At 55.6% G+C, this 27,930-nt stretch overlaps 8 protein-coding genes across 8 annotated transcripts; 6 read left to right on the top strand and 2 right to left on the bottom strand.

The window, feature by feature from the left end:
- Positions 1–1,140: 1,140 nt before the first annotated feature.
- Positions 1,141–3,109, top strand: PV07_06286 (uncharacterized protein). The gene is made up of 2 exons (XM_016393245.1): positions 1,141–2,351; positions 2,411–3,109. The coding sequence occupies exons 1-2, from the start codon at positions 1,543–1,545 to the stop codon at positions 2,874–2,876; spliced, it is 1,275 nt and encodes a 424-aa protein (XP_016250764.1). The 5' UTR covers positions 1,141–1,542; the 3' UTR covers positions 2,877–3,109.
- PV07_06287 (uncharacterized protein) lies at positions 2,995–4,874 on the bottom strand. The gene is made up of 2 exons (XM_016393246.1): positions 4,131–4,874; positions 2,995–4,080 (listed from the first exon to the last, which is right to left on the bottom strand). Exons 1-2 carry the CDS (start codon positions 4,487–4,489, stop codon positions 3,117–3,119), a joined length of 1,323 nt encoding a protein of 440 aa, XP_016250765.1. The 5' UTR covers positions 4,490–4,874; the 3' UTR covers positions 2,995–3,116.
- A 242-nt stretch (positions 4,875–5,116) lies between these two features.
- On the top strand, positions 5,117–6,527 carry PV07_06288 (uncharacterized protein). Its single transcript, XM_016393247.1, has 2 exons — positions 5,117–5,441; positions 5,495–6,527. Exons 1-2 carry the CDS (start codon positions 5,207–5,209, stop codon positions 5,938–5,940), a joined length of 681 nt encoding a protein of 226 aa, XP_016250766.1. The 5' UTR covers positions 5,117–5,206; the 3' UTR covers positions 5,941–6,527.
- A 5,240-nt stretch (positions 6,528–11,767) lies between these two features.
- On the top strand, positions 11,768–14,221 carry PV07_06289 (uncharacterized protein). Its single transcript, XM_016393248.1, has one exon. The coding sequence runs from the start codon at positions 12,100–12,102 to the stop codon at positions 13,945–13,947; it is 1,848 nt and encodes a 615-aa protein (XP_016250767.1). The 5' UTR covers positions 11,768–12,099; the 3' UTR covers positions 13,948–14,221.
- Positions 14,222–14,482: 261 nt separating this feature from the next.
- On the top strand, positions 14,483–16,536 carry PV07_06290 (uncharacterized protein). The gene has a single exon (XM_016393249.1). It carries the CDS (start codon positions 14,589–14,591, stop codon positions 16,251–16,253), a length of 1,665 nt encoding a protein of 554 aa, XP_016250768.1. The 5' UTR covers positions 14,483–14,588; the 3' UTR covers positions 16,254–16,536.
- A 203-nt stretch (positions 16,537–16,739) lies between these two features.
- PV07_06291 (uncharacterized protein) lies at positions 16,740–19,354 on the bottom strand (the record flags this gene model as incomplete). The annotated part of the gene is made up of 3 exons (XM_016393250.1): positions 18,757–19,354; positions 17,543–18,693; positions 16,740–17,474 (listed from the first exon to the last, which is right to left on the bottom strand). The coding sequence occupies exons 1-3, from the start codon at positions 19,100–19,102 to the stop codon at positions 16,740–16,742; spliced, it is 2,232 nt and encodes a 743-aa protein (XP_016250769.1). The 5' UTR covers positions 19,103–19,354.
- Positions 19,355–20,030: 676 nt separating this feature from the next.
- PV07_06292 (uncharacterized protein) lies at positions 20,031–21,295 on the top strand (the record flags this gene model as incomplete). Its single annotated transcript, XM_016393251.1, has 3 exons — positions 20,031–20,464; positions 20,522–20,933; positions 20,993–21,295. The coding sequence occupies 3 exons, from the start codon at positions 20,031–20,033 to the stop codon at positions 21,293–21,295; spliced, it is 1,149 nt and encodes a 382-aa protein (XP_016250770.1).
- A 2,290-nt stretch (positions 21,296–23,585) lies between these two features.
- On the top strand, positions 23,586–26,555 carry PV07_06293 (uncharacterized protein; the record flags this gene model as incomplete). Its single annotated transcript, XM_016393252.1, has 9 exons — positions 23,586–23,713; positions 23,790–23,880; positions 23,945–24,027; positions 24,087–24,977; positions 25,037–25,245; positions 25,296–25,428; positions 25,479–25,712; positions 25,770–25,916; positions 26,000–26,555. The coding sequence occupies 9 exons, from the start codon at positions 23,586–23,588 to the stop codon at positions 26,553–26,555; spliced, it is 2,472 nt and encodes an 823-aa protein (XP_016250771.1).
- Positions 26,556–27,930: the final 1,375 nt, after the last annotated feature.

The following is a 27,930-nucleotide window of genomic DNA, read 5'->3' on the forward strand; positions in this document are numbered from 1 at the left end:
TCTCCACTGCTTTTGAGCATCCTGTGAGCTGGGTCCTGTACCAAGTGAATCCCAATATATGCGAGTTCCAGAGATCGTTCTTGCCTTCCTGCAACTAGAACGCCTGTAATTTCTCTATTCTTGTTGGGATTCCTGCTCAGCCGGCTGGTCTCCAAGGCCTGTGGTTGACTGGGAAGAAGCCATCATTGCCGTGCTTGTATCAGTCGGCGCAGTGCTCCCCCTGCTTTCAGCATTTTATTGAGTACCGAGTACCTCATCCTGAACCAGTTATGGCCTTGGCTTGTCACGCTGTATCCCACTATCGTGCCGGCCATACTTTTGCAGTCCCGTTTGTTTGTAGTTGATCGATCACGGAAACTGGGGAGGCGACACACCCATTTCGAGTGGCAGGAATTCCGAGAACACTGCGGACATTGGGCAGTGTTATTCCATACAAATTCGGAGGAGCTTTTGGGGAGTTCCTTGCATGTCTCTGGGGTGATCTCAATGGCAACATTTGCTTCAGACAAATATTCGACAACACGCTTGAATCTGGATACGAGTTCATTCTTCAAATCACGAGACGTCAAACACAGCACCAACGGCGTAGATAAGGTGATGCGAATTCGTTGGATCAAATCGCGGGGTTGCAGTGACCGAATCAAGCCGCTCAAGGTTGGTACGAGTATTTATTGCACAGCCACGTCTAGCATTGACGCGCCAGGATCCTGATAGGCAATCGGAGCCACTCGCCAAATTGCATCTTGTCGATCCACACTGCGATCAGCATCGCACCCGTGCTCTTACTGGTGTTTTTGGATTGCGAGCGGCATTGCAAGGTTCACTCGAGGCAGGAGATAGGTATTGTGTCTCTCGTGGTCAGCGGACGGAGGGTCGTTCAAAGGAGGATGTTTGTCACAAAGAGTGCGGTGTCGTAGGAAACATGAAGCTCAAATGGACCGAGGGGACCTCATTATGAGACGGACGGCGGCAGATGCCGCAACTGCAGCAGGTGGGAGGCGTTTGGTGAGGGAGGAAGATGGTTGGAGGAAGCAGGACAAGGGGGTGACGGCCATGAAGCTCTATCATTGGCACATAACAAGCTGGGCGTCGCCCCTTTTCCCGGATTGGTTCGACGACGCGTTTCACCTTGATGCCGGGATCCCTTCTCTCCTCTCGCATGCTCCGTCTTCCTGCAGCAAGACATGCTCTGAGCCTCTGATAGACCTTCTCTCGCGTCCTCGCAGTCAACCTCTCCTTCTCCTCTTCGAGCTGCACGCTTTGTGTCGCCCGTTGCCGCTCCTTTTGCTCTTGAGTCTCTCTTTTGCCAACTCGCCGTCGCGCTGTGCTGCGACGCGCCCTCACACTCATTTACGATTTACCATTGTGTTTTGCATACAATCACCGGAAGTCCGAGCTTCACAAATTCCCCTGCGCCACTCGCCCGTCACTGGCAAGACCCGGAGTCACCCACATCGTCCCTCGAGCAAGACCTGAGTGTGCTCTGATCTACTCTTTGTTCTTGAACAAAGTCCATAACAGGCAATAAACCCATCTGAAGCCATGTATTCCTTCCGGACGACGTCTCTGGCCCTCCTCTCCTTACTCACCACCGCCCTCGCTCAGACTTTCACATCATGCAATCCCTTGGAGCGGACAGATTGCCCGCCCAACACCGCGCTCGGCGTCAGCAATTACTCGATTGATTTCACCCAATATACCATGTCGGACAAGGTGTGGAACGTCACTGCTGGCGCCATCAATTATGCAGACGACGGTGCCGAGTTTACAATCAACCAGCGTGGCCAGTCACCCACCGTCCAGACAAACTTCTATCTATTCTTTGGTCAAGTCGAGGTTATCATGAAGGTCGCCAAGGGTCAAGGCATCGTGTCTTCGATTGTTTTGCAATCGCAGGATCTGGATGAGGTGGACTGGGAATTTATTGGAGGGAACAACTCATATGTTGAAACCAACTTCTTCAGCAAGGGCAATCAGACCGACTACGGCAACGCCATCTGGTATCCCATCAATGATCCTCAAAATGAGTGGCACAATTACACCTTGGACTGGTCGCATGAAAAACTAGATTGGATCGTCGACGGAAACGTCATTCGCACTCTGACATATGATGAGGCCAACGGTGGGCTCAAATTCCCCCAGACTCCCTGCGACCTCAGACTCGGCATTTGGGCGGGTGGTGATCCCAAGGAGCCGGAGGGCACCATCCAATGGGCCGGTGGCGAGACCAATTACGACGATGTTCCCTTCACCATGGCTGTGAAGTCCGTCCGAGTATCCGACGCCAGCAGAGGTACTCAGTACGTCTATGGCGACACCTCTGGAAGCTGGCAGAGCATCAAGATTCTCAAGTATGGATGACTTCCCCCCCTTTTCAAGGCTGGAAGCAAGGCTGATATTTTCTCTCTAGTGACACCAAACCCATCCAACTCGACGGCGAAAACAGCCAATCCAGTACGCAATCCGTAGAACAGAAGTGGAACGGCCTGCCCCAGAAGACCAAGTACATCATCATCGCCGTCGTCTGCGGCGTCGCGGCGCTCTGCATCCTCATCTTCGCGTTCTGCTGCATCCGCCAGCGCCGCGCCGGCAAACACGAGAAACTCGTCGAGGACGCCAAGTACGAAAAGATCACCGCCGAGGTCATGGCCTACCGCGCCGACATGTCCCGGATGCGGGCCGAGCAGAAGATGATGGGGACCAGCGTCCACATCAGCCCCGTGAGTCCCATGGGCGGCAACGCCGGGGCCTCGCTCCAGGGCTACGGCCATGCGTCGCCGATGATGGGTGGCGCGAGAAGCCCGAACCCGGGCTACGGGTACGCGAGCAGCGGGTACGCAAGCAGCGGATATTCGCGAGGCTATCAGAAATATTGATGAATGGGGAAGATCGTCGGAAGCGGGGCTGGGGTGATATCTGGAACTGGAGGGGTGAGAGTGCCTGCAGTTACATTGTAAGATAAACGAGACTAGCAAGATGAGTGGAAAGGCGCGTGTTTAACTGCATTTCATTTTTTTGAGCGTTCGGCTTACGCCGGCTCCAATGTTTCATTGTTTGTACAGCTCATTGCTTCATTTGCTCATGTCTCTCGTTCCAGGGCGATTCTCTCCACCCGTTTAAAGGCCCATGTTGGCCATATTGCGCTCTAGCTGCGCAGTCTCCTTGCTTGACTCCTTTGTATCCTTGGAGTCTTTCTTGCCCAAGCGAATCATCTGGCTCAGCTTGGTCTTGACGCCCTTTCCGGCCGCATTGCCACTCCCGCTTGGTTCGTCGGGAACCACCTTCCCGCCCTTCAACGTCACCAGCTTGACCTCTCCTGGCTTGACGACCCTGGCGATCATGGGTTGCGGGCGTGGCTTGGGCTTGGGGCCGCTGACTTTGACGAGGGACTGCATGTCGTCGGGCAAGTAGAAGCCGGTGTCGATGCACTGTCCGAGGAAGTTGACCTCGACCAGTTTCTTGGGGTCGAACCAGCGGAAGAACGGGCCAGCGTCGACGGCGAAGTTCATCAGGGTGAGATGGCTTATGGGAAGGTAGCGCATGTTCTCGAGAGGAAGGGTCTCAACCACGTCGATCTGGGCTTGCTTCATGGCTTGCTGGTCGAGGTACTCTCCGTCGCCGAATTCTTGGTGCAGAATGCCCTTGCCGTGAGAGCCTAGGTATTCGGCTTCGACTTGTTGGTCGGAGGTGCCGTTATAGGACCATGTCTCGTCGATCTTGCGGTACATTTGCTTGGTGTCTTCATTCATTTCTGGTTCGAGGGCCATTTCAAGGCGAAGCTTGGTGAGGTTCTTGTTCACCCAACAAGTGGCCCAGATGATGGGTTGATAGGATCGCATCATGCCGTTCAACTGGAGGTAGTGGAGATTGTGGAAGATCTGTAGAGGCTTCAGGTCTTTGAATGGGAAAATGCCCTTGGAGTCGCCGTCGCTGTTCTCGTCCTCTTCATCATCGTTGATCTCATCCAACTTGATCGGCCAGAACAGGTCGAGGTTGAGGATTGGGCGATCTTTGTCCAGATGGCGCCAGAGTTGAGGACGGAAATTGACGATGGGCTTGTCGAAGCCGCCGACGTCGACACTAGCCTCTGGTGAGTCCATGCTTGATGTTGTAGAGACGGGTTGACATACAGAAGATGGGCAAGATTGGAATCAGCCTCAGTTTTGAAGGAAAATTTAGAGAGCTTTCGGCCATGCCGCACCCCAGGAGAGGTCGCGATCCCAACGCGGTTCCCTCGTGGAGACTCTGCCAGTTTGTCCAAAAGTGAATGTGGGCTTATGGTCGCCGCTGTGTCAAACGGGCCTTTGCTGGGGGTCAGTTCCTTTGTCAGGCTCTCCATGGGTGCATTTGCCATTGTCCCGCTCGGTGGAAGCTCTTTCATAACATCTCCTCGACTTGAACCTCTGTACGGTGTAGGAGGAGCACCTGTTGAGTAAGGAGAGGGCAGCGGTCGTGAGAAGTTCGGGGTGCGCGCAGAGGAAGGTGCCATGATGGGCGAAGCAGCAAACAAAAATGGCCGGCGAGGAAAACTCCACAGGCTTGATGCATGAAGAACGAGCAAGCAAGACAGACATACTGAGCTGCAGCGACACAATTTGAAGTCTCGCGCAATATTGGGGAGCGTTGAGCATCTCAGTGCGACCGCTGGGGAGCGTTGCGCTTCGAACCGCGAAACGCGAATAGCAGCCACCTTTGCTCAGTTACCATTCCCAACCATCGACAAGGCTGTCACGCCCCCCCCGGACGATCGAAAACATCTCATTTTCTTTCAAGACCGTCTAGGTCTTTATTCCCCTCACGATCTCTGAAGTTTGAGCCATTGACCAGACGTATCTGGACGGTTGTGTGCACCGCTCTCCATAGCTGATCCGTCCAGCACACAATCAAGGAGCCAGATACTACCGGGCAAGTTCTTACGACGTTTCCCGTTTCAACTCCCTTCGCCGACAATGTGTCTCCTTGGGAAGCAATTTTGCTCATCTAGGTCAGAGATGTGAGGTTGCTTGGGGCCAAGTGCAGTGGTCGTGCGCTGGGCACGAAGGTGGTCGCGTCTTATCTAATCTCTTGGCTTTCTGTGACGCGCTTCACGGCTTGCCAACCATCTCGCAATTACCTTCTTACTGACACTGTTCGAAGTGGGCTGGTGGTGATTTGCACAAGCTGATAATGCTCCCACAAGGAACAGCACTGCTCTGCAGCTGCAGCCATGGCTCCCATCCGTCGCTACCTGCGGATCAGCAAGCATTTCGTCCTTGAGTGTCGCATCTTCCTCGAGAACCCTGCCGATGAACCAAGGTGGCTCTTAAATGAGAAAGACCCCGCCCTTCCGCGAGTCTTTGAGGCTGTCAAACCCTACGTCCTGCCGAAACTGCGGGAAGAGAAAGAGCGGGCGCGGGGCAAGGGGAAAAAGAAGAAGAGTGTCAAAGATGTAGTTCAACAAGGTGATTACACTGTTCGTCAATTGCAAAATCTTTCCTCTGACAGGCGCATCTAGATGACTTTGAAGTTTCGATCTTCCTCACCGAGATCAGGACCCGCCACTGCCTTCTAGTCAAGGACAAGACATTCAAGCAAAAAGACCCAATAAAGAGCAACAATGGCAACAGGCTGACGGGAGCTGACCATGACGCTGTAATGGTCCAGGACGAGAGTGACGAAGACAATGTCAATCTCAACGATATACCGGCTGCGGAAGACCGAGAAGGGAGTCACACATCCGCAGGTCGCAATCTGGACACGGAAGGGGAGGGTGACGATAAGAAGAAGCTAGGGTTTACCACCACGTACGAGGGATTCAATATTTGGGGCTGGGTGCTGTGTCTCTTTGTTGAGCGCAAAGGTGGTCCTAGCAAGAAAACTTCTGGGCTCCCAGGCAGTTCGCAGGCACTCATGCAGGACTGGATCCAATCAACTCAGGACCAGAAGGACGACGATTCATAACGTCCGCCTTCTAGAGAGCAGCGGAGCCTGATGTACCGTACCCAGAATGGAAGTTCTTGCACAAGTACCGAGTACCCATGGCGTCGGCTCGTGGCACCCACGTGGAAAAATGGTTTGAAGGGTGGTTCTGAGAAGGATCTCGGGCTTCAGGACCGGCATCAAGAGATAGGCTGATGGCGTTCGCGGAGGTTTCCATGTCTGTGAAGTCTGGCCAGCCCCTATCTCGAATAATAGCCCCTTTGCCGAGGGCATCAGGTGCGTTCGGTGCCAAGGGAGTTGGCTGTAAATCAATATTTGATGCAGATGGCTCGGAGCCGCGTCGTTCTGGCCACAGTACGGAGTACCTCGCAGCCTGACAAACAGTTTATTGTTGTCTGTAACCAGAGTCAGGCTACATGGCGCTATTCATCCAACCCGGGAAATCGAATGACTGAGTTCAGCTCGGCTACGAAAATGGGCTGGACACCCTTGGCGACACGAGGCAGGTTTCGATCGTTCCAAAGGTGCGGCGTCGCATCAACCAAGTGCCAAGTGTGATACAAGGAGTTTGGGACGATTTTGTGGTTCAAGGTCCCACTGGACTGCAGCTCGGTGGCGTTCGTTCACGCAATCTCCACGTGGTTGTGGCCGCCCCTTTTTCTATCCTGGAAAAGTCGAACCCTGCATGATGCATGGCTTGGGGGCGTTACTTTTGTATCCAGGCCGGCGGCCAGACCCGTTCCATCCTGTTCCAGGTCGCACATATACGAGGTGGTGGCGCATGGAAGACACGAGGGAGCAAGTTGAAGACAATGCAGGATTGAGTGCGGGATGTAACGGGTACAGCGGCTCCCCCGTCACCAGTTGATCAAGCCATCAGCCTCACTGCAATGTGCAGGAGAAGCTTACGAGTACCGAATACGTGCTCCATGTTGCATGGCTCCTTAGGTACCTGGGTAGCACTCGCTACTATGTACGTACAGAAATTCTTGAAGGCTGCCCGACCAGGATGCTACTTTTAGATACGCACGATGCACCTGCTGATTATTAACTACAGCCCATAATCCTCGAGGCATCGCGTACATGGTTGACGGTGCCCAAGGTGGAGCGTCAGATTCTTTGTTCATCAGCGGGATGGCCCGGCAGCTCTTTTGATCCTGCTGCAGTCCGTGTTCAAGTCGCAACACGCTGGCTAATGTCCATCGCAGAGGCGACGGTGACAATGGTAGGGAAATTGCCGCGGGGCTTGGGCCATCCTCGTCTGATCGGTTCAACGATGCTAGCAACGAAACGGCAGCTGCATGGAATCTCATGCCAGATTCGAGAAGCGAGCAAAAATCCAGCCAGCCACCAAATCTCTCTTGAGCTAACTCGGTAACCAGCCCAAGTAACTGGGCTTGGACAAGTGGCTACCACCAATGCGGATAGCTTCCCCATGGTTTGAGCTGCGTGCATGGGCCGGCCGCACGCCACGGACATTTGCAGAGGGCGTCGCAAACGGTCGAAACAGGAAGTGGTGCGAACTGCAGCAGATTGCGATATTCTGGGGGCATGGACCGCCCAATGTGAGTCAGGGCCAGATCATGCGCTGGATTGCGACCCAAGCGAACAAGAAAGGTGCTCCGCAGAGAACAGGAATGTGACTGCGCCGATAGTGACTGACGGCGCTGTGGTATGATGATGGCGACTCACTGTTGAGGTGCCTCAGATGGTCATCATGACGAAATCAGTTGCGACGCAGGCACCGCAGGCACCGCAGGCACCTCACACACCTCACACACCTCACACACCTCCTCGTAGTTTTGTGCTGGGACAAAAACTTTGTAGCCAGATCGCCACACTCAGGAGCCAAACATGAAACACACTATCTCCTACAAACTTTTCCGACTCTCAGCTGCAGTGTTTGTCCAAAACTTGGGGGGTGGCAAAACTGAGGGCCTCGTTGCGTGCTGATCCAGGGGTAAAGAGAAGGATCTTCAGGAACCCGCTGACCACCACCACCGTCACACACCACCAGAAACTCCAAACCGATACGCAGTCCTGCCCATTAGAGCTTGAAGCTCGCTGATGATCTGAACATCATCACATCATGCATCCCCTCTTGAAACAGACCGTTGAAGAGGATGGCACGAGGAGGACCACTATGACTGCATAATCGACACAGTATATGGCGCATGCAGTTTGGATTCTCGCGAGCTCACTGCTGCTCACCCCTCACTCCTCGACTCCTCGAACTGCCTATCCATGCAGGGTACCCAACCCACCCATGATGGATACAAGATGTCACCTTTGTGACCGGTCAATTGGTAACATCCAATCCAAGCGCGCGCTTGGCCACGATTTGAAACATGCCCTCCGCGTGACAGGTCTTAACCGAGCGAACCTCAAAAAGACCATCTGCGATCGCTTTACATAGTACGAACGGCTGCAAGCTGAGCCTGGAGAAGGAAGTTGCCGGAAGAGCGCGGTGATGGGTTTTCCTTGCAGGAACCGTGCCTTGGCCAACGAATCAGGCCGTGGAATCAGCCTCGGTATCCGACCTGGTCCGCAACTCAGCATCCTTCAGAGAACGTGCATCGGTTGAGGGGAGAGCTGGGCGCTCCAATTACATCCCATCTGACAGGCACAAAGCGGCATAGTGACTCGTAGGGCAACGCCATAGCACGACTTTCCAAGGTTTCTACGGATCACGGGGTCGACCGCTGACCAAACGACTCGTATGCTTTTGGAACTCCGATTCGGGTTTTTCTTGATGGAGGTACGGGAACAACCATTTGTGGCACTGCCAGAGTGGGCATACACACCATCATGGCATACGTTGAAGGCCACGTTGCTCTCTCGCCGCCAATGAGCCCATTGCCGGCAATAAGGTGAAACCGGAAAGCTGGGAGGAGTTGAGAGCAACCAGGTACGGATTCCCAACAGTCCCAGCTGGTGCAATTACTCGTGCTCGGGCTAAAGGGCAACTCGGCACAGGACGACACCCACACCGCTGAAGACCAGGTCCTCCAAGTCCTTGCGGGCACCGTGCGAGATGCTCACTGCTCAGAGCAGCACAATCTCTTCCCCTTCGGGATATAGTTACGGGTCGTCGAGGCCGGTTGCACTTTCTCTCCCGAAAGTTTGACCTCAGACTTGTACACCGCTATCTCTGAAGCAAGGCAAAAGTGGAACTGCAAAATCACTATTATTATTATTAAACAAAGGGACCATCGAAAATGCTGGGGAGCAACGTCCCTGATGCCGAGTTCCCTGCGTGGGCAAGGAGAAGGATGGGTCACACAATCTGCTTGGTGATTTCCGGGCAAACACAAGCGGAGACAGCGACAACAATCTCCCCTTCTCCTTGCGAGGCGCGCCCGAGAAACCCCAGGCTGTTCCGGTCAGCTGGGTCCTGGTCTTTGTCAGTGTGCGCGCCTGAGAGACTTAGCGCCTGGGCCTAGTCAAGAAAACTGGAGGAGCCTATATGCGCCTAGGCCGCTTCTGGAGAGTGGAAGCCAGGGGCATCAAAGGGGGGGGGAGGCGCCTCCTGACGAGTCTCGAAATCTTGCGTGTCAAAATCTTGCAAACGAGAACATGCCACCGCACCGGCAAGCCTCAAGCGGGCTCCACCCCAGAGGCAGCCTGTCACACAGCCAAGGAGTCGCTAAAAAGTTGCATGGATGACTCTGGTCAGCGTCACCATTTCTGGAACAATTTTCGGTGCGGCCGGGGGGTGAGGCTACCTGGGATCAGAAAAATAAATACCTGGCTCGTATCCTCCCTCTTCCACAAGCCCATCTTTCTCAGTCAAAAAAGCATCATCACCTGCTCCCTTCACCTGAGCCCCCAGAGACTCAATCATCGAGCTGGCAAGCATTCAAAAGAGCTTCCCATCACTACTGCATACCTTGGAACAAAGCATTCCTCGACTATACTCGTCGACGCTCAACCATCCCAGCCCTCACAATGCCTGCCGGATCTAAATATCCTCCCTGCCCGGGTCCTCCTCCCAATCGACCTCTTCCAGCAATTCCCAAGAAGCACGCTGCATGAGCAAAAGCTCTTCACCCTGAAACCGGCGTTTTTGGCTTCAACGGGAAATGGATTTCGACCTTGAACCTCAATATCTCCGCCCTTGAGTCACCCTGCCTACGTCCACATGTCAGGCAGCCACATGACAGGCAGGACCTCAATCTAATGCAATACAACTGGCGTTCTCCACCTTTTGAGGAGGTTCAGCAACAGATGTCTTACAAACCACGGAGATCCTTCCATGTGGGAAGTTCTTGGCATTATAGCATTCGTTCGCGCATACAAAGAAGAGGCTATGCATGGCTCGATGCGTTGGCAACTCCACCGGTCACAAGCACAACACTCTTGCAGGAGGCAGCCTGCCTCGCGCCCACATTCTACCGCATTTCCAAATCTGGCAAAATACTCAACCAGGGATACCGAGGCCCTTGCCTACAGATACGAAGAGTGTCTTCGGATCCTTTCAACAACTACCACCACCACCCCTAATCCATGTCGCCGAACTACCTATCTATTCCATGACACACCACTTTATTCCCCACAACTTGCGCCCGATACTTCCCTACAACATGTACCAACAGCACACCCAGTCTTGCATATCTGTACCAATAGTGGATACCCCAACTTGACACATTCGTTTGCGGAGGGAAGAAGAGTCTCTCGCTTTGCCTTGCTGAGTCGCCCGGCTGGGCCCAGTGACAGGCCTTTGTACGTTACTTGAGTGGACATTAATGAGCCCCATGATGATGAGTTCTGGGAAGGGACCGACCCGGTCACACTGCGATGGACCATTTCCTTACCAGCTAGCGTTTGCGTGTCTATCTAATAATGGATAATATTTTCTATCACAACCCACGCTATTCCGATCCCTACTTTAGATGTTCGTTCGAGTCATGAAGTCACTGCGCACCCCTGCCGCCGTGAAGAAAGGTGCCCGAGTCCTGTGGCCGGAATGTCCCCAAGACCCCCAAGACAGCCGCATTGTGGTGCCCTGTATCTGCTCCGTCTCGTATCCCTGCGCCGTAGTGCCTGCGGTCTTATTAGGCAACATCACGTCTTACCTGCATGGCGAACAGGGGGAGGCTGCCTGGGCGCCAGCGAACGAGCAGCAGGTGTAGGAGCTCGGACCTTGGCTTTCGATTGGGTAGAGCGGACTTTGCATCCGCAAGCAGCCGCCAGGAACAAACGGCGTCAACCTAGGGAGGGAGGGGTATGTGAGTGTGTGTGTCTTATGACCTGGAGCTATGTGAGTAAGGTAAAGGTGGCAGAACTTCACCCCGCGTTTGGGTATCAGAAATAGAACAAACTTGTACATAAACGGGCGCCTAGATGATGGACCAAGATGACTGCGTGCGGCGGTTGCCAGATAGGCACGGAGACCTCGTATCTTTCTGTCCTAGTCGGCGAAGAAGTGGCCGTTGTGCATGTCTTCCACTCTCTTTCTCCTTTCCCCCCTTTTTTTTACCTGCGTTGTCACTGCGCCTCTCATCACCCACCCGGTCCCCTCTTCGTGGATCTCGACGGCATCATCGGATGGAGAGGTGGATAAAGAGTCGGCACTCTGGCCGCTGGCTGATGGAGGGATTGAGGAATAGCGCTGTAAGGCAAGCGTCGTGGTTGGCCCAAGCTGATCTGTTTATCCTCCGCTAGGACAATCGACTAAGAAACAAGGAGGAGAGTCCGCCGCAACGGGCCCAGTGGTGCCAGTCTTGCCAGGTGCCCATGACGAAATCACCATCCCAACCACCCCGATTCTCTGAGTTTGGCCCGAGATTACCGTTGAGTGCCGTCCACAGACACCGTCGTGTGCGCGTCCTCTTTCTTCATCCGTGGGGGGAAAAGCAGAAACTGGGAATGCCCATTGAATGCCATTCCCCCACACCCTAACAGCCATGGTTAAGCTACTGCCACTGCTGCCACTGCTGTCATCGCAGGCGCAGCTCTGTCCGCGATCTCTGCGTCCGCATTGGCGGCCCAGCTGCCCACTCTGATCGATGACCACATCTTGTCTTTTTTCCCATCCCTTTGCTGCTTCTGCCTCTCATAGACCTGCTCGTTGTCTTCAAGATTGTTTGTTGTCGTTCGTTGGCGTCCTTGAGTGGTTGAAGCCGAGGTCGGTGGTGTCTGAACTTTTTATATGCGAATATACTATACCCTCGCTGCGACATGTCCGCTCGTTACCTGTCATCAGTCTTGGGCACGCTCCTGTTCACACTCACTGCAGCTCAAAATACAGTCTCCCTTGCCATCACAGCCCAGCCCACCTCAGGCGCCTCCGGGATTATCAGTCCCTCGTTCGCCGGCTTCGGCATCGAGTCCTCCAATCTCTTCTCCTTCACGGGAGGCAGCGACGAGAACCAGCTGACCAAGAATCTGTTGGAAAATTTGGCAAACTACACGGGCACGCCACCACATCTGCGCATTGGAGGCAACACCCAGGATTATTTCATCTACGATGGCTCTCAAAATGACTATGCGTGGGAGCCCAACCCTCACTCGGTCGGGCAGGGAGCCTATGCGAGCGACTCCATGATCATCGGCCCGAAGTTCTTCGAGGTGATCAATCGCTTCCCCAGCAATACACCCATCACCTTTGGATTAAACCTGGCCTACTCAGAGTCCGACTACATCAAGCAAATCACCACTATGGCTACACAGGCTGTCAATCGGTTGGTCGACGTCAATCTGGTGTCGTTTGAGATTGGCAATGAGCCCGATCTGTACCTGCAGAATGGATTCCGCACTGGCTCCTGGGGCGGGCAAGTCTACACCCAAGAGTGGCTGGACCGAGCAGGTGCTATCTGGGAGCAAGTCCTCCAACCAAACAACCTCCCCAGCAACTTCTTTGAGCCGGGAGCCACGGCATCGACCATTGGGACGTCTTTCCAGGTCCAGGACTTGGACCAGTATGGGATTACCGTCAAGGCCAACGGGTCGTCGAAACCGTATATTGCCAGCTGGAACCAGCATGATTACTACTATTACATCGGGGTGTCGACCTATCCACTGACCGCATACGATTTCATGACGCTTTCCACGACCAATGACCAGTTCGCCGCGTGGGTCTCACAAATCCAGCAAGCGCAAGCCACGGGCTATCCGTATGCTTTGCGAGAGATGGGCGTTGTCGGTCCCATTGGCTTGAGTGACATTACCGACGTCTTTGGCGCCGCGCTGTGGTCCCTCAATTTCTTCCTCTATGCAGCTACCCTCAATATCTCTTCGGTTCAGATGCATATGACGGACAATAGCAACGCGAGTGCCTGGCAGCCAATCCCATATTATGACAATCAGCCATTTGTGCGACCGAACTATTATGCGTTCGCTGCCTTTGATCAAACCATTGGACCAACGTGCCAGGCCCAGATTGGTGGGTATATCATTCAAGATCCTCCTGCGTCATATGGCGGCCGAATCGCGGCCTATTCGGTCTATCAAGCCGGTACCCTGGCCTCAATCGTTTTGATCAACTCGAATCCTGCCAACGTCTCGGAGCCGAACAAGCCGAGTCTTACGTGGAACTTGTCCCTGCCCAAGCAGTTTGCAGGACAGGAGTTATACCTCGCATATCTCACCAACGACGGAGCGGACGCGAAGCACGGTACAACCTGGAACGGCATCAGCTACGAGAAGAGCGGTGACGGGACAGCTACCAGGGTGAATAACACTGTTGAGAGAGTCAAAATTGGCAGTGATGGGAGCGCCAATATCGTGGTCCGAGATTCCCAAGCTGTTATTGCCAATATCGGGTCACCGGTCGGCCAGCGAAAGCCCAACGCCAGTGCATGCTCTAAACTGGCTGCTAGCACCCCCGATGCTCGTCCTGTTACAACCCCGGTCGGTACAAGTGCGCCCGCGGCAACGTCTACTTCTGATAGCTCATCCTCCTCCTCATCAACCCACTCGGATAATTCAGCCCAATCGAACGCAGCATCGAGAACAGGCCTTTCTATGGTGGTGTTGACGACAATCGCTTCAGTGATGCTGACTGGAGTCTGTCTTGTTTGCGTATAATGTAGATTTCGCCCTATATTTGTGCATGTGCCAGGGTATCATTGACGTAGACGGCGTTTATGAGTCTCCGCTGTCGAAAGATTTACGATCAAAAGATGTTTGCACCAGTCTGGAGTCAAAAGGGTTATGTGCCAAATGCTATCAACGACCGTGGATCATATGAGTTGGGTTGGGGGCAAGCAAGACGAGCGGGTGGTCATTTGGAAAATAGTTGTGTGACTGAGGCTAGAATATCTAGGTACTTGATAAATCTAATCTGTAATGATGATGGGCCGTGGCCAGGGTGTCATGAACGACGATGAAGAGTGTTGAAATCGACGCGTGTGCGCTGTCCCAATGATTTTGTCAAGTTGACAGAATCTTGGATAGTTGGGGGCGAGCACATGTGGCTGAATGAATTGATAGCATGCATGCGTGGTGTTTTCGCAAGCTGACTGGCTGGCTGGGCTCGCTAGCTGGCTGGCTGACGTCTTTGTTACTACTTTTCTTCTTCCGCGGCTCCAGGTGAACTAGCCATTTCCCCGTCTTCCCGGGCGAGCAAACTACACGCGTATACACTGCAAACATGCCTCCTCTAGACTCATTTGGGTGAGTTTGCTTGCCTTTGCCAGCTGTCTCTGTTTCTGCTGCTCTCTGCCACCATGGACGTCGCGAGTCCCCGCCGGCCTCACTACCAACTCGGCGCACTGTCCAACTTTATCCCGCTCAATGAAGAGCCCAGTGCAATATCGACACGCGGCCAACGCCTGCCGAGCCTGATCCAGAGCCGGTCAACCACATCTCTGCTCACCCTGCAGCGCCGGCCGGCAACACGAAGGGGCTCCGTCGCGAGCCACCGGTCCGATGAAGATGAGGAGCACGGTCCTCGTGAAAGCTTCGAGGCAATTGCCGCAGGCCGGTGGCGCCCCAGCACGCCCTCGGAAACAGACCCGCGACGGATGAGCATGGGCCCCGAGATCCTCATGACACCGCAGGTGCGCAGTATGCGACTGATTGGGCAGAGCAACCCCAGATACCGCTGGCACCAGTACTTCAAGACGGAGGAGGAGTTGAAGCAGATGAGGAAACCCATCCGGAAATACTACGAGCGGAACAATTTTCTGGTCACACAATACCTATACATCGACAAGCTGTTGGATTCGTCGCTCCCGCACAACCTCATCCAAGAGTATAGCCAACCGCGCTCGAATGGCGCGATGAACACCATCTGCGAGGAGCCCCCTTCGGGCAACATGACCCCGGTAAATGGACCGAATGCTCCCAACACGCCCACCGAGACCAAGCTCAAGCGGACACCAAAAAACCTGTACAAGCTCCCCAGTGAAGAGACGCCGTTGTTATTAGACGACGCCGAAGCGATCCCCGACGCAGCCGTTCCGGAAATCAGTTTTGAAGACATTGACGAGGGCGTGGACTCAAACGAGCGGATTGTAACCGTGGCAATCTACATCAATCTAGCCGCCAACATCATCTTGCTGGCGGGTAAAATCGTGGTCATCATCCTGACCTCATCTCTCTCGGTGCTCGCGTCTCTTGTCGACGCGGCGTTGGATTTTCTGTCTACCGCCATTGTCTGGACCACTACGAAACTCATCTCGCGACAGGATCAGTACGCTTATCCTATCGGTCGACGACGATTGGAGCCAGTCGGGGTCCTCGTTTTCAGTGTCATCATGATCACTTCCTTCTTCCAAGTGGCCCTGGAGTGTTTCAATCGGTTGATTTCGGGCGACCGCAGCGTCGTGGAACTGGGTATCCCCGCCATTGCCATCATGCTGAGTACGGTCGCCATCAAGGGCTTCTGCTGGTTCTGGTGTCGACTAGTGAAAAACAGTTCTGTCCAAGCGCTCGCTCAAGATGCCGCCACCGACGTCGTCTTCAACATCTTCTCCATCATTTTCCCGCTCGTGGGCTTTTACTTTCAGATCTGGTGGCTGGACGCCTTGGGTGGGTTGTTCTTGTCCTTCTACGTCATTTTCAACTGGACCACCACCAGCGTCGAGCATGTGCGAAATCTTTGTGGGGTTTCGGCCACCGCGGACCAGCGCAACGTCCTGCTGTATCTCGCCATGCGCTTTGCCAAACCGATCCGCTACATCCAGGGGCTGCAGGCGTACCACACGGGCGACAAGCTCAATGTGGAGGTCGACATTGTTCTGGATGAGAATATGAGTTTGCGGGACAGTCACGATCTGAGCGAGAGTCTGCAGTATGTGCTCGAGAGCGTGCCGGCGGTGGACCGCGCGTTTGTGCACGCCGACTATGCGGATTGGAACTTGCCCAGCCATATGAATCAGCAAGGTTGACGAATTTTGGGGCGGGGGTTGGCGATGGCTTGGGTCAGCCACGTTTTGTATAGTACGGGAAGATGGGCTACAATGGGTCAACAGGCCTGAGGTTTAAGATCTGCACCAGAAGATCGCGGTCTGGACAGGAGGTGCGGGAATGAGCAATGTGTGGGAGTGTGTAGATGGTCGGCACTTGTGAGTTATGATACCACGTCGTTGGAGACAGTACAATATATGCCCCTTAATTCCAGCTTACGATCCACGGCGAGAGCATTTCGGGCGGAATTTGATCGAGCTTCAGGCTCTCAAAATGTGTGTTTCAATGTGTTCAGGTCATTCAATGGCCCGGGACTATTTTCGATTCAACAACATCCCAACCACCCCCCATGAAGATGCCGCGACGGATCTGTATTTTGTAATTTGATATCATCGAAAAGTCTCCGCAATACCACTAGCTACCCATCAAACCACCGTTTCTGGGAAAGTAGCACTTTTCTCAATTTCTCAAATCGCTCGCCAGCCGTACATGCGCGCGTTGCAGCCCGCGGCCGCCAGGTCGGCGAGGTAGGCCTTGACGCGGCGCACGATGCCGGCGTCGTCGAGGCCGAAGCGCGCGTAGTTGCTGGGGTTGGAGGCCGAGTAGCCGAAGCCGGCCACGCCGATGCTGGCGGTGGCATACTTGGCCCACGCGGCGGGCACGTACTCCTCGACGCTGACGACGGGGTCGCCCCCTCCGTCGGCGTCGCCGCTCGGGAACACGGCGTCGCGGTACGTCTGGTCCTGCGCGTCGAAGAGGGCCAGGCACGGCGCGCTGACCACCCGCGTGGGGATCCCCTGGGCGTCGAGCGTCCGCGCCGCCGCCACCGCGTAGTGCAGGTTCGTGCCGCAGCTCACCAGCGTGAGGCGCGCGCGGTCCGGGCCCGGGTAGTCGTGGATCACGTAGGCGCCGCGCGCAACCTGGGTGCGGTCCGTGTTGGGCACCGGGGTGACGACGGGGTCGCGGCCCAGCGACAGCATCGAGGGCGTGTGCCGCGCCGCCAGCGCCACCTTCCACGCCCCGATGACCTCCTCGGCGTCGCACGGCCGGATGTACTGCAGGTTCGGCATCGCGCGGTACAGCGAGTCCAGCTCGACGGGCTGGTGCGTCGGCCCGTTCTGGCCCTCGGCGAACGAGTCGTGCGTCGCGAAGTGGATGGCCTGGAGATGGCTGAGGGCGCCCATGCGGACGCCTGGAGCGGCCTGCGCGCGCGCGGGGGAGGTTAGACCACAGAAGAGCTTTTTGGAAAAGGGGGGAGTGGAAGACTCACGTAGAGATAAAACATGAAGAAGGTCGCCGTGATCGGGACGAACGTGCCCGGGCTGTACGCCGCGATGCCGTTCGATATCGACGCCATGGCGTGCTCGCGGATCCCGTACCGGATGTACCGTCCTGCAAACCCGTCCGGAGGGTGGAACACGTCCGACCGGGAGTAGTAGAGCTTGTTGGAGGTGACCAGGTCGGCGCCGCCGCCGAACAGCGCGCCGCACACCGGCCACATCGCCTCCATCACCGCCCCGTTGCTGTCGCGCGTCGCCTGGCCCCGAAAGCGCGCAGAGTCGATGCCGTCCAGGACCTCTTCCCAGCGGCTTCCGAGCCCGCCTTGTCGCCGTTCCGACAGGTCAGCTGCCTTTTTCGGGTGTTTGGCGGCATATTCGTCCAGCAGGGCATTCCATTCCGCTTGCAGGCCTTCTCCGTTCGCTTGGCGCTCTCGGAAATACGACATCGCGCGGGGAGGCACTTGATGTGTGGTCGAGGGATCTTGGCCGGCGAGCTCCTTGGACTTTCGCACGCTGAGCTCGTCGAAGGCGCCGTGGTGCGCCTTTGCCGTGCCCGCGACCTGCGTCCCGATCCCGATGACTGTCCGTATATTGACGAAGACTGGCTGGCCCCTGTGTTCCCCTGCGCTCCGCAGCGTTTGGACGATGCGTTGGACATCATAGCTGCCGTCCTCGATCTCCAGCACTTTCCAGCCGCAAGCTCTCATTTTCGCATTCACGTCCTCACTGTTGATCCAGTCAAGCGGTCCGTCACAGGTCACTGCGTTGTTGTCGTAGATCAGGACGAGGTTGTCTAGTTGCAGGTGGCCGGCCAGAGAAATCGCCTCCAGCGCCACGCCTTCCATCAGACAGCCGTCGCCGGTCATGCAGTAGATCCGAGACTTCACCACGTCCAAGCCAGGTTCGTTGTACCGGGCCGCGAGGTTCTTGGAAGCGATGGCGAGTCCAACCGCGTTGGCGATGCCCTGGCCCAAAGGCCCCGTCGTGACCTCCACTCCCGGGACTTCGATTTCCGGGTGGGCGTGGCAGATGGTCGTGTATCCGTTCGTCTTTGCACTTCCGTAGCCTTTCAACTCGTCCATGGTCCAATTCGGGAAACCGACCAGGTGGTTGAGTGCGTAGAGAAACATGGCGCAGTGACCTGACGCGATTGTTAGAACCCACTGAGGTGGAAGCCATGCCGCGAGAACCGCGTTTTACTCACCATTCGAGAGCACAAATCGGTCCCTGTCAAACCATTCTGAATCCAGAGGGTTGTATCGCATGATGTACTTGTAAAGGGCCACTCCGATTGCACTCATGCCAATGGCCGAGCCCCCGTGGCCGCCGCCGTTCTGATTACATATGTCGAAAATCAGGTTTCTCAACGCCAGAACCGCGACATCGTCGTCGCTGTCCAGGCTGTGGTGCCTTCCGTTTGTTTCAGACGAGGTAGCCTGATCCTCTTTGATTGCCGTGGAAAGTGTGTTAACGAGCCCACTGGGGGCATCCGCCCCCTTTGATAGCACATCTGGGCCAGAAGTCGACCCTGCTGTCTCTCTGTAATGCATTGTGTCGGTAGAGAAAGGTCTGGACGATCCGAAACCGCGATTCAAGATGCTTCATTGAGAAGCGTGAGGAAAGGGGAGAGAGTAAGACTTGATAAATGGGCATCCATGTCTGCAGACCGAGGAGTGGCCAATCTCTGCCCACATATGGGAATACGCTGAGTCTGGACTGAAGTGCCGATGATGTTGGACCTCGCAGATGGTAACGACAAGACCCATCGGAAACCAGATTCCTGGCTCCACCGGATCAGAATCGATTGGGGACATTGTGTTCGTGGATCGTAGCATCACGGAGCCGATAGGAATTTCCGCTTGGATTATGCTTGTTGGTCTGGATAGTGATAGTGTTTGCTGTAACCAAGAGGGTATCATCAGGTGGTCAAGGTAGGTTGATATTAGCAGCCGCAAAGTAACAAGTAGCCTCACTAGCCCCACCCGCCCCTATTCCGCTAAGCCTGATCCCGCAGCGCTGTGCTCCGCGTTGTTATTAGCAACTCCCATATCATTGCTATCAAACCGCAGCCGTGTCTTCTATCGTGGAATTTTTCCTGTTCTCTGTATACGCTTGGAATACCCATAGCGTACGCAGTACCATGGAACCTAAGCCTTGGTCGCTATCAACCAACAATGTCGAATGGGCCCCGAGATGATGGAGAAATGGAACGGGATATGGATCCCGGAAGCGGACTCTCGGGACACTCAAGCTCTTCCGACGAGAGAGTCCATCTTCAAGGGCTTTGGATGCAACCTAACCCATTCTCTCGTAAACAGAGATGGTGACCACCGTTCATCCTTGCAGGAGAGTGACGGTTTGCAAAGTGCGTTATTGAAGCGATTCCTGACAAAACATCCTCTCATTTGTTTCGCACACCCATGCTGCATATTTGACAGCTTCTCCAACATCGATTGCCCTGTCAACTTATTTGTAACCATGGGACTTCCATCAACGGTCAGCCGTGGGCAATACCTCCTTCATCCCAAGCAGTTACAATTGAGGGAAGTCGAGATAGGAAAGCTGGGGCCGGAGGAGGTGGAAATTGCTCCTCGATCAACGACCATCTGCGGCTCAGATCTGCACTACTACGCCCACGGTCGAAATGGAAGCATAACCGTCAAGGAACCGCTTTGCCTGGGACATGAGTCGGCGGGTGACGTTGTGGCCGTGGGCACCGCCGTGAACGGCCTGCGACCGGGGGATAGAGTGGCAGTCGAGTGCGGAGTGCCTTGTTCAGAATGCGAACTCTGCGTTGAGGGGAGATACAATCTTTGTCCAAAGCTGCGTTTCCGATCGAGTGGTTCCGCCTTCCCACATTTCCAGGGTACGCTGCAGGAAAGGATCATCCATCCGGCAAAATGGGTACATAGGTGAGTGCAGTACGCTTTGTTTTTCACTGATAGATGCTGTAGCTGACCCCATCGAAGATTGCCTGATTGCTTGACCTTCGACGACGGCGCTCTGCTTGAACCGCTTTCCGTGGCTTGTCATGCGGTGCGACGAGCCGGGGTGACACCTGCTTCTACTTGTCTCGTCTTTGGAGCTGGGGCGGTGGGACTACTTTGTGCCGCAGTGGCCCGGTCTAAGGGGTGTGCACGCATTGTCATGTGTGACATTGACAAGCGCCGCGTCAACTTTGCCCTGCAGAAGGGCTTCGCCCAGGTGGGGTGGGTGGTGGACCGACGAAGAGCCTCCAACGTTGAGGAGGAAATGGCCAATGCACAAGCCCTTGCTCGAGATATTGCCTCGCAGAACTGGCCAGAAGGAGGGCCAGTGGGAAAGCCCTCAATCACCTTTGAGTGTACAGGAGTCCCGTCATGCGTCCAGAGCTCGATTTATGTAAGTGCCGGAGCGCGACCTGATAACCAATGGTGCTCGATACTAAGATCTCTCTCTAGGCCACCAAGTCCGGGGGCCGTGTCATGTTGGTCGGGATGGGCACCCCGAACCACACCTTGCCGCTATCTGAAGCTGGGGCACGCGAGGTCGACCTGATGTCGACCTGGAGGTATGCCAACTGCTACGAAGAAGCGATAGACCTAATGACCAAGGTCGCGGAGGGGTCGGTTAAGCCGGATATCAGGGAGATCATCACCCACCATCACAAGGGCTTGGAGAATGTCCAGGACGCCTTCGGTTTGGCAGGAAGTTCCCAAGATTCAGACGGGAATCTCGTCATCAAAGTCGTAATCGATACCTGAATCTACGAGTTTGCGCTTTTTCTTTGAGTACCTTGGCTCTAAGCCTTAACTGCGCTGAAGCAGCGACTGGCCGCCGTGAGAGATACGCTATTTGACTGACCCAGTGGCTACAGCCACGGTAATCGTTTGTCAGAAGAGCGAGAATGAAGAGGGAGTCTTGGGTTGTCTATGTTGGCAAGGAGAGATTCAATCCCCTACAATATCTAAGGTCTATCTGTCCTGGTTGCCAATTGTCACGCTCTTGATGACTTGATATTCGTCCATGCCATGTAAACTACCCTCCCGGCCGTACCCACTCTCCTTGACTCCTCCGAAGGGGGCCTCAGCAGCCGAGATCTTCCCAGTGTTGACCCCGACCATACCGACCTGAAGTTGCTGGGAGACTCTCATGATGCGGTTGACGTCCCTGGAGAAGAAATACCCTGCTAATCCGAATTCCGTGTTGTTGGCCAATTCGACAGCCTCGCCTTCCGTCTCGAAGCCGAAAATTGGGGCCAAGGGCCCAAACGTCTCGTCGTTGGCGACCAGCATGTCCTTGGTCACGCCGCTTAGGACCGTAGGCACGTAGTAGAATCCGTCGCCTGACCCGGGCGTGCCTCCAATTTCAACCTTTGCGCCCTTGTCGACGGCGTCCTGAACATGGCTGGCTACCTTCTGGACGGCGGCCTTGTTCACCAACGGGCCTTGGGTGGTCTTTGGATCGAGTCCGGGGCCGTTACTCAAGGCAGACACCTTTGCGACAAGCCTCTTCGTGAACTCCGGCACCACCTCATTCTGCACGAGCAGACGATTGGCACTGTTGTCAAATCTGTCAGTTTCTACGCTCATCGCGGAGTCTCTGGGGACCACTTTACCAGACACAGGTTTGGCCCGAGCAGCGGAACTTGCAGAACATGGCCCCTTCGACCGCCAGATCCAGGTCGGCGTCTTTGAAGACAATGAAGGGTGCATTCCCTCCGAGCTCCAGGCTCACTCTCTTTAGAGTCCCGGCTGCCAGCTTTGCCAGCATTTTTCCCACGGCGGTCGACCCGGTGAAGCTGATCTTCCGTACCAGTGGATTGGTTGCGAGCTCCAGGGCTGCTTCGCGGTTTTTGGTCGGGCACACTTGGATGACGCTCCCTGGAAGCCCTGCCTCGACAGCCAGCTTTGTCAATGCCAGACATGTGAATGGTGTCTCGCTGGGGGGCTTGATAACCACGGCGCAGCCGGCGCCCAACGCTGGCGCAATTTTCCTGGTGATCATGGCGGCAGGGAAGTTCCACGGCGTAATTATGCCGCACACTCCAACAGGCTCCTTGGTCGTGAAAACACTGGTGTTGGCGGTGGACGAAGGGATGGTGACGCCGTAGCTCCTGGTGGCTTCCTCGGCGAACCAGGACACAAAGCTTGCCGCGTATACGACCTCTCCTTCGGCCTCAGCGTAGGTCTTGCCATTTTCAAGAGAGAGGATGGTAGCCACTGCGGAAGACATCAGTACCCAGATACACCACATGTCTCGATTGGCTCACAGTCTCGCTTGTTTGCCAGAATTAGATCGTTCCACCGACGGAGGAGCGATCCTCTTGCCGTGCCGGTGGTACTGGCGAAATACTTCCGTTGGGCATCGTAGGCATCGCTGATGGCTGTCTGGAAATCTTCTAGGTCGCAATCGGCAACTTCACCAAGGACAGATGTACTGGACGGCTCTGCAACCGTCGTCAGCCAAAGAGCTTTGGAGAGGCGTAAGCTGTCCCTACCGATAACGGCGAATTTCTTGTCCTTTTTGACCCATTTGCCGCCGACGAACGCTTCTGATATAAATAGTCCACGGTTATTCAACTATCAATCAGTGTTAATGAGGGCTGTTGTAGGTCGGAGAGAGGGCGAGTCAATTGTACCTGCGAAAGGGACGCTTCACAATATCCTGGAGCGAGACTCCCCATGTTGGATAGCACGCAAGAGGCCTGAGAGAATAGTTGCCTCACCGCTCGTCATGGTATATGTCGTGGATATATGGCTCAAATCACGCAAAGAGCACATCGTGTAAGCAACGAGTCTCCCTCTCCGCTGGGCTGTCTGCAATATCCCGGGCCACCGCTCCCCCATTCCGTGTCCAACGAGGTCGGCATTTGATGCGATGTCTCCAGTGCTGCGGGATCCATGTTCCGAGTGCATATCGCCCGTCCGGCAAACGGTGTGGGTGGCGTTCGGAAAATGGGTTGCCGTACATTCCAAGGACCTTCTTCCCAGGACGAAAGCGACAACGAGGGAAGTGAGATGCTTGTGTTTTAGGGCTGAAAGAAGAGTCTCAATGGCCCTTCCAAAGCTCTGGGGCCTTTTCACCAATAACGCAGACCAAGCTGACGTCGCCCATCATTCGCCCATGCAACAGCGAGAGTCCTCGTCTCCTTCAGCGCGGGGACAAGATTTGGAAGCGGGGTGAGTGGGGATTTGTTCCGTTGCAAGTCTCTGATATCGCGCACAATGGGCTTCGAAATATCTTACCTAGATGTAGTCGCCCCAATGACATCCCCTCTTCTCCTGCCAGGATGCAGCGGAAACATACCACGACCGCATGCCAAATCTGTCGAGACAGCAAGATCAAAGTACCCAAGCCCCAGAGGAGTCGTGGTGGTGGTGGCAAATGGCATCAACTAACCAAAGACCCAGTGCGACGGAGCTCGTCCAGCATGCCTGACCTGCACCAAGAAGGGGAGACGTTGTCAGTATTCCACCAAGGATGACAAGCGCAAGTATGTATGGAGGCGAAAGACCTGGCACGGCCGCCGTTCCTCTGACAGTGCGAGAATAGGGTGTCCCTGAGGACTGCAGTCGACGTATTGTTTGCGCGGGTCGAGCGCTTGACCGAGTTGGCAGTGCAGAACAACCTCCCCCTGCCTCCTCTCACGCTGGCCGATGAATCCGTGCTCGAGCAAATCTGCGCCAGCTTGGAACTGCCCTTGAGATCAGTCCTCCCATTTCCCCAGGCGCAGACCGATCTCGCGCCTCTGCCGGGGTCCAACGATGGGACGGAAAACGCCCAGTTCGCAGGTGGTGCACCCATCGCTCAGGACGTTGCCTTCAATGCTCTGCCGGTCGAAGGGCAGTCTGATCCCTCGATGGCCTTCGACATGCAGAGCTGGGCAGATTTCACCGCGTCGGATCCCTGGGACGGGAGTCCGTCGGACTGGCCATGGCAACTCTTCAACGATTTTTCGGGCTTCTCCATGGTATATCCTGCCACGAATCGCGAGCCACTCAACGCTGGCCAAACTGCAGGGCAAGTGCAAAACAGGAACGTGAACTCGAACGACCAGCTTGGATCGGACTCGACTTCGGAGGATGAGCTCGAGACGGATATTGTGCCTCGCCTTGCTGCTCGCTTCGGATCCTTGCGCGTCGGGGCAGATGGGAGAGTGCGTTACTACGGGAGTGCTGCGAACCACCACTTCCTGGCCAACAGCACCCGCCGGGAAGAGATGGTCGACGCGCAAGAAATGAGGCGGGAAGCACTCATCGCCCTGGAAAACGCCGAGTTGGACCTTGAAGTCCCCGAGGCTCTAGAAGCACACCTTCTCGACCTCTTCTTCAAATGGCACAACCCGGGCCACCTGACGGTCGACCGGGCCATGTTTGAAGCCGCCCGCACCGAAGGCATTCACGGCCAAAGCACCTATTGCTCTCAAGCTCTGATAGCTGCCATGTAAGTAACCCTCCACGACTGGCACACTTTCTCTGATCTCAGATCCCTAATTGCGCTAGGTGTGCACTGGGTGCCGCGTTCGAAGGACGCTATCATCATTCCTTCATCACGTTCCCGAAATCCTTGGCTGAATACTTTGGCGACAAGAGCAAGGTGTTGCTGGAGCTGGAGCTTGACAGTCCCTGCATGTCTACGTTGCAGACGATGCTCTTACTGAGTAGCCACGAAGCCGCAGCTGGTCGAGATGCGCGCCTGTGGTTGTACAGCGGTAAGAGCGCCACGATTCGTGGATCACGTACGGTTATTTACAGACCCTAGGGAGCGCTATGAGGCTGTCTTTCGACCTTGGCCTCCATATCGACAGTGACCCGTACGTGGACCAGGGCTTATTCACTGTTCAAGAGGCAGAGGCGCGCAGGACCTGCTTTTGGAGCTGTCTCGTGGTCAATCAGTTCGTCTGGCTCGTCCCCGTTTGACCTGTCGGTCTCTGACCTTGTCTAGTATCTGGAGCTTTAGCCTGGGGCGTCCGTTCCGAGTCGATAGCGAGGAGCTTACGGTCAAACGGCTGGGATCCACGCTCCTGTCGCACTCTGACTCGTTGGCCTTGTGGCCGACAACGTCGTCAACCGCATCTCCACTAAGTCACACGTCGCAACGGCTCAAAAGCCTGTCTTGTCTCGTCTTGGAACAATGGGTATACTTTTGCGAAGAGCTCGCTCCTCTCATCCGCGTACTGTGTGTCTTGTCCAATGTAACCTATCTTGCACTTTCCGAGGCTGACACTGGAAACAGATACGGCTGTGCTAAAATCTCGAAAAACGCCTTGCAAAACCTCTCCTCTCAGACGTCCAGCCGCTTTCTCAAGTGGCCAGAGTCCATTCCCGAGGCCATAAACATCCAGCACGACCAACCGACTCTTCCACAAGTGCTTCTCCTTCAGTGAGTCTATCCAGCAAAGCATAGACCCGTTGCATATTGGTTTCTTGAAAAGTTTCGGGGGCTAATTCGAGGGGGTGGCACAGCATGGCTTACCACAACTTCTGCATCCTCATCCACCGGCCGTGGACGTCCAAAGGCTCGCAGCCGCCCGGGAAAATCGGGCCTGGGTTCCAGCACGCACGGAGCGTATGTCTCAACGCCGCGTCCGAGATAGCGGCGCTGCTGCGAACCTACGAATCCCACTACGGGTTCCGGACGATGAACGTCTACGTCGTCACCATCATCTTCTCCGCGTCGCTGATCCTGATTTTCGGCTTGATCGCCGAAGAATCCTCAGAGCGCCAGCAACACCGCGGCGGCGGCGGTGGTGGTCTGGACGAAGCGTCCAATTTCGCCAGGGACGTCAACACCTGCTTCAGGGCGCTGGACGAGCTAGGCCAGTCCTTCGAGTCTGCCAAGCGCAGCCGCGAGGACCTGATCGCTCTGCAGAACCACTGGAATCAGCGGCGGAGAGAGATCAAGCTGGGCGCCAAACGGGGTCGTGCGGCGCAGGCTTCCCGGTTCGATCACGCTTCGAAACGGTCGAGGATGTTGGGGGGAGGCTCTGGCAGTATCCCGAGCGACGCGCCCGGTTTATAAGAAATAGGACTTTGGGGAAAAAAAAAGAAAAGGGACGAAGACGATAATTTCTATCTCCCGCGAACGTCCGGCAATCTCAATGCGGTATATCTACTATTTCTCGTCACAGCGGCTTTCTCTCTTCCCCCTCTATCATCACCCGATAACACTCTCCGTAGGGGAAACAATCAAATTACCAGGGTTTTCACTGCACCCTTTTTTTTCACGCTCTAAACTGCCCCGAAACAAAAGGTAGCGCATAAGGCAATCTGCGAGGCATGTCTGGGTAGAAGGTATACGCCGCGACCACGAAGACCGCCAGCGTCGCCAGCAGAGTCGACTGGTCACTCAGACTGCGCTTCAACGCCCGCAGCCGCCACAGCCGGGATCCGCCTTCCATATTGAAGGCCTTCCACTCGGGGACCAAGGTGCGCCACCAGAACGAAATGGCGCGACCGGGCCACGACGCGGCGTTGCGCCCGTGCGCGCCGATGTACCAGTTGGAGCAGTCGCCCGCGAAGACGGTCTTCTGCAGGCCCTGGTGGACGGCCTGCGTCTCGCGCTCCTCGGCGGCCGGCTTCACCTCGATGACGCGGGCGCGGCCGTCGAGGAGCGGCGTGAAGAGCGACTTGATGGCGTAGTTGACCTGGGTCTCGAGCGCGAACAGCGCCGAGTTGTTGGCCGGGAAGGTGTTGGGCCCGAACAGGATGGCCAGGTTGGGGAAGTTGTGCACGTAGGTGCCCAGGTACGCCTGCGCGCCGCGCGACTCGTTCCACTGCCGCGACAGGGTCTGGCCGTGCGCGCCGACGATCTCCATCGGGGTCAGGAACTGCGCGACCTGGAAGCCCGTCGCCAGCACGATGATGTCGAAGTCGTCCTGCACGCCGCCGGAGCTGACGATGCCCGTCTCCGTGATCTCCTGGATCCCGTGGTTCAGCAGCTGCACGTTGGGCAGGTTCAGCGCGTCCAGGTAGTCCGGGTCGAAGATGCGGCGCTTGCAGCCCAGCGGGAAGTCCGGCACAATGAAATCCCAGTACTTCTGCGGCGCTCGGGCGTAGATGTACTTCTTGGACTCCTCCTCGGCGGCGATGCGCGCCTTGGTCCCCTTCGGGGTGGGGAAGTAGGTCGTCGTCTGCTCGTCGGCGTCCAGGAAGATGCGCAGACGCAGAAGGCGCTGCCACAGCGGGAGCCAGCGGAACAAGAACTTCTCGAAGCCCGTGAACTGGTGGTTCGGCCGAGGGTGGTACCATTGGCCGCTGCGGGCGTATTGTTTGATGAAGCCCGCCTTCGGAGCAATGGCTGGAACGACTTGCGCGGCGCTGCACCCGTTCCCGATCACGGCGACCCGTTTGCCCGTATATTCGACCGTGTGATCCCACCGGGCGGTGTGGAACAT

The sequence above is a fragment of the Cladophialophora immunda genome, assembly GCF_000835495.1.
Source record: "Cladophialophora immunda strain CBS 83496 unplaced genomic scaffold supercont1.3, whole genome shotgun sequence".
Lineage (NCBI taxonomy): Eukaryota > Fungi > Ascomycota > Eurotiomycetes > Chaetothyriales > Herpotrichiellaceae > Cladophialophora > Cladophialophora immunda.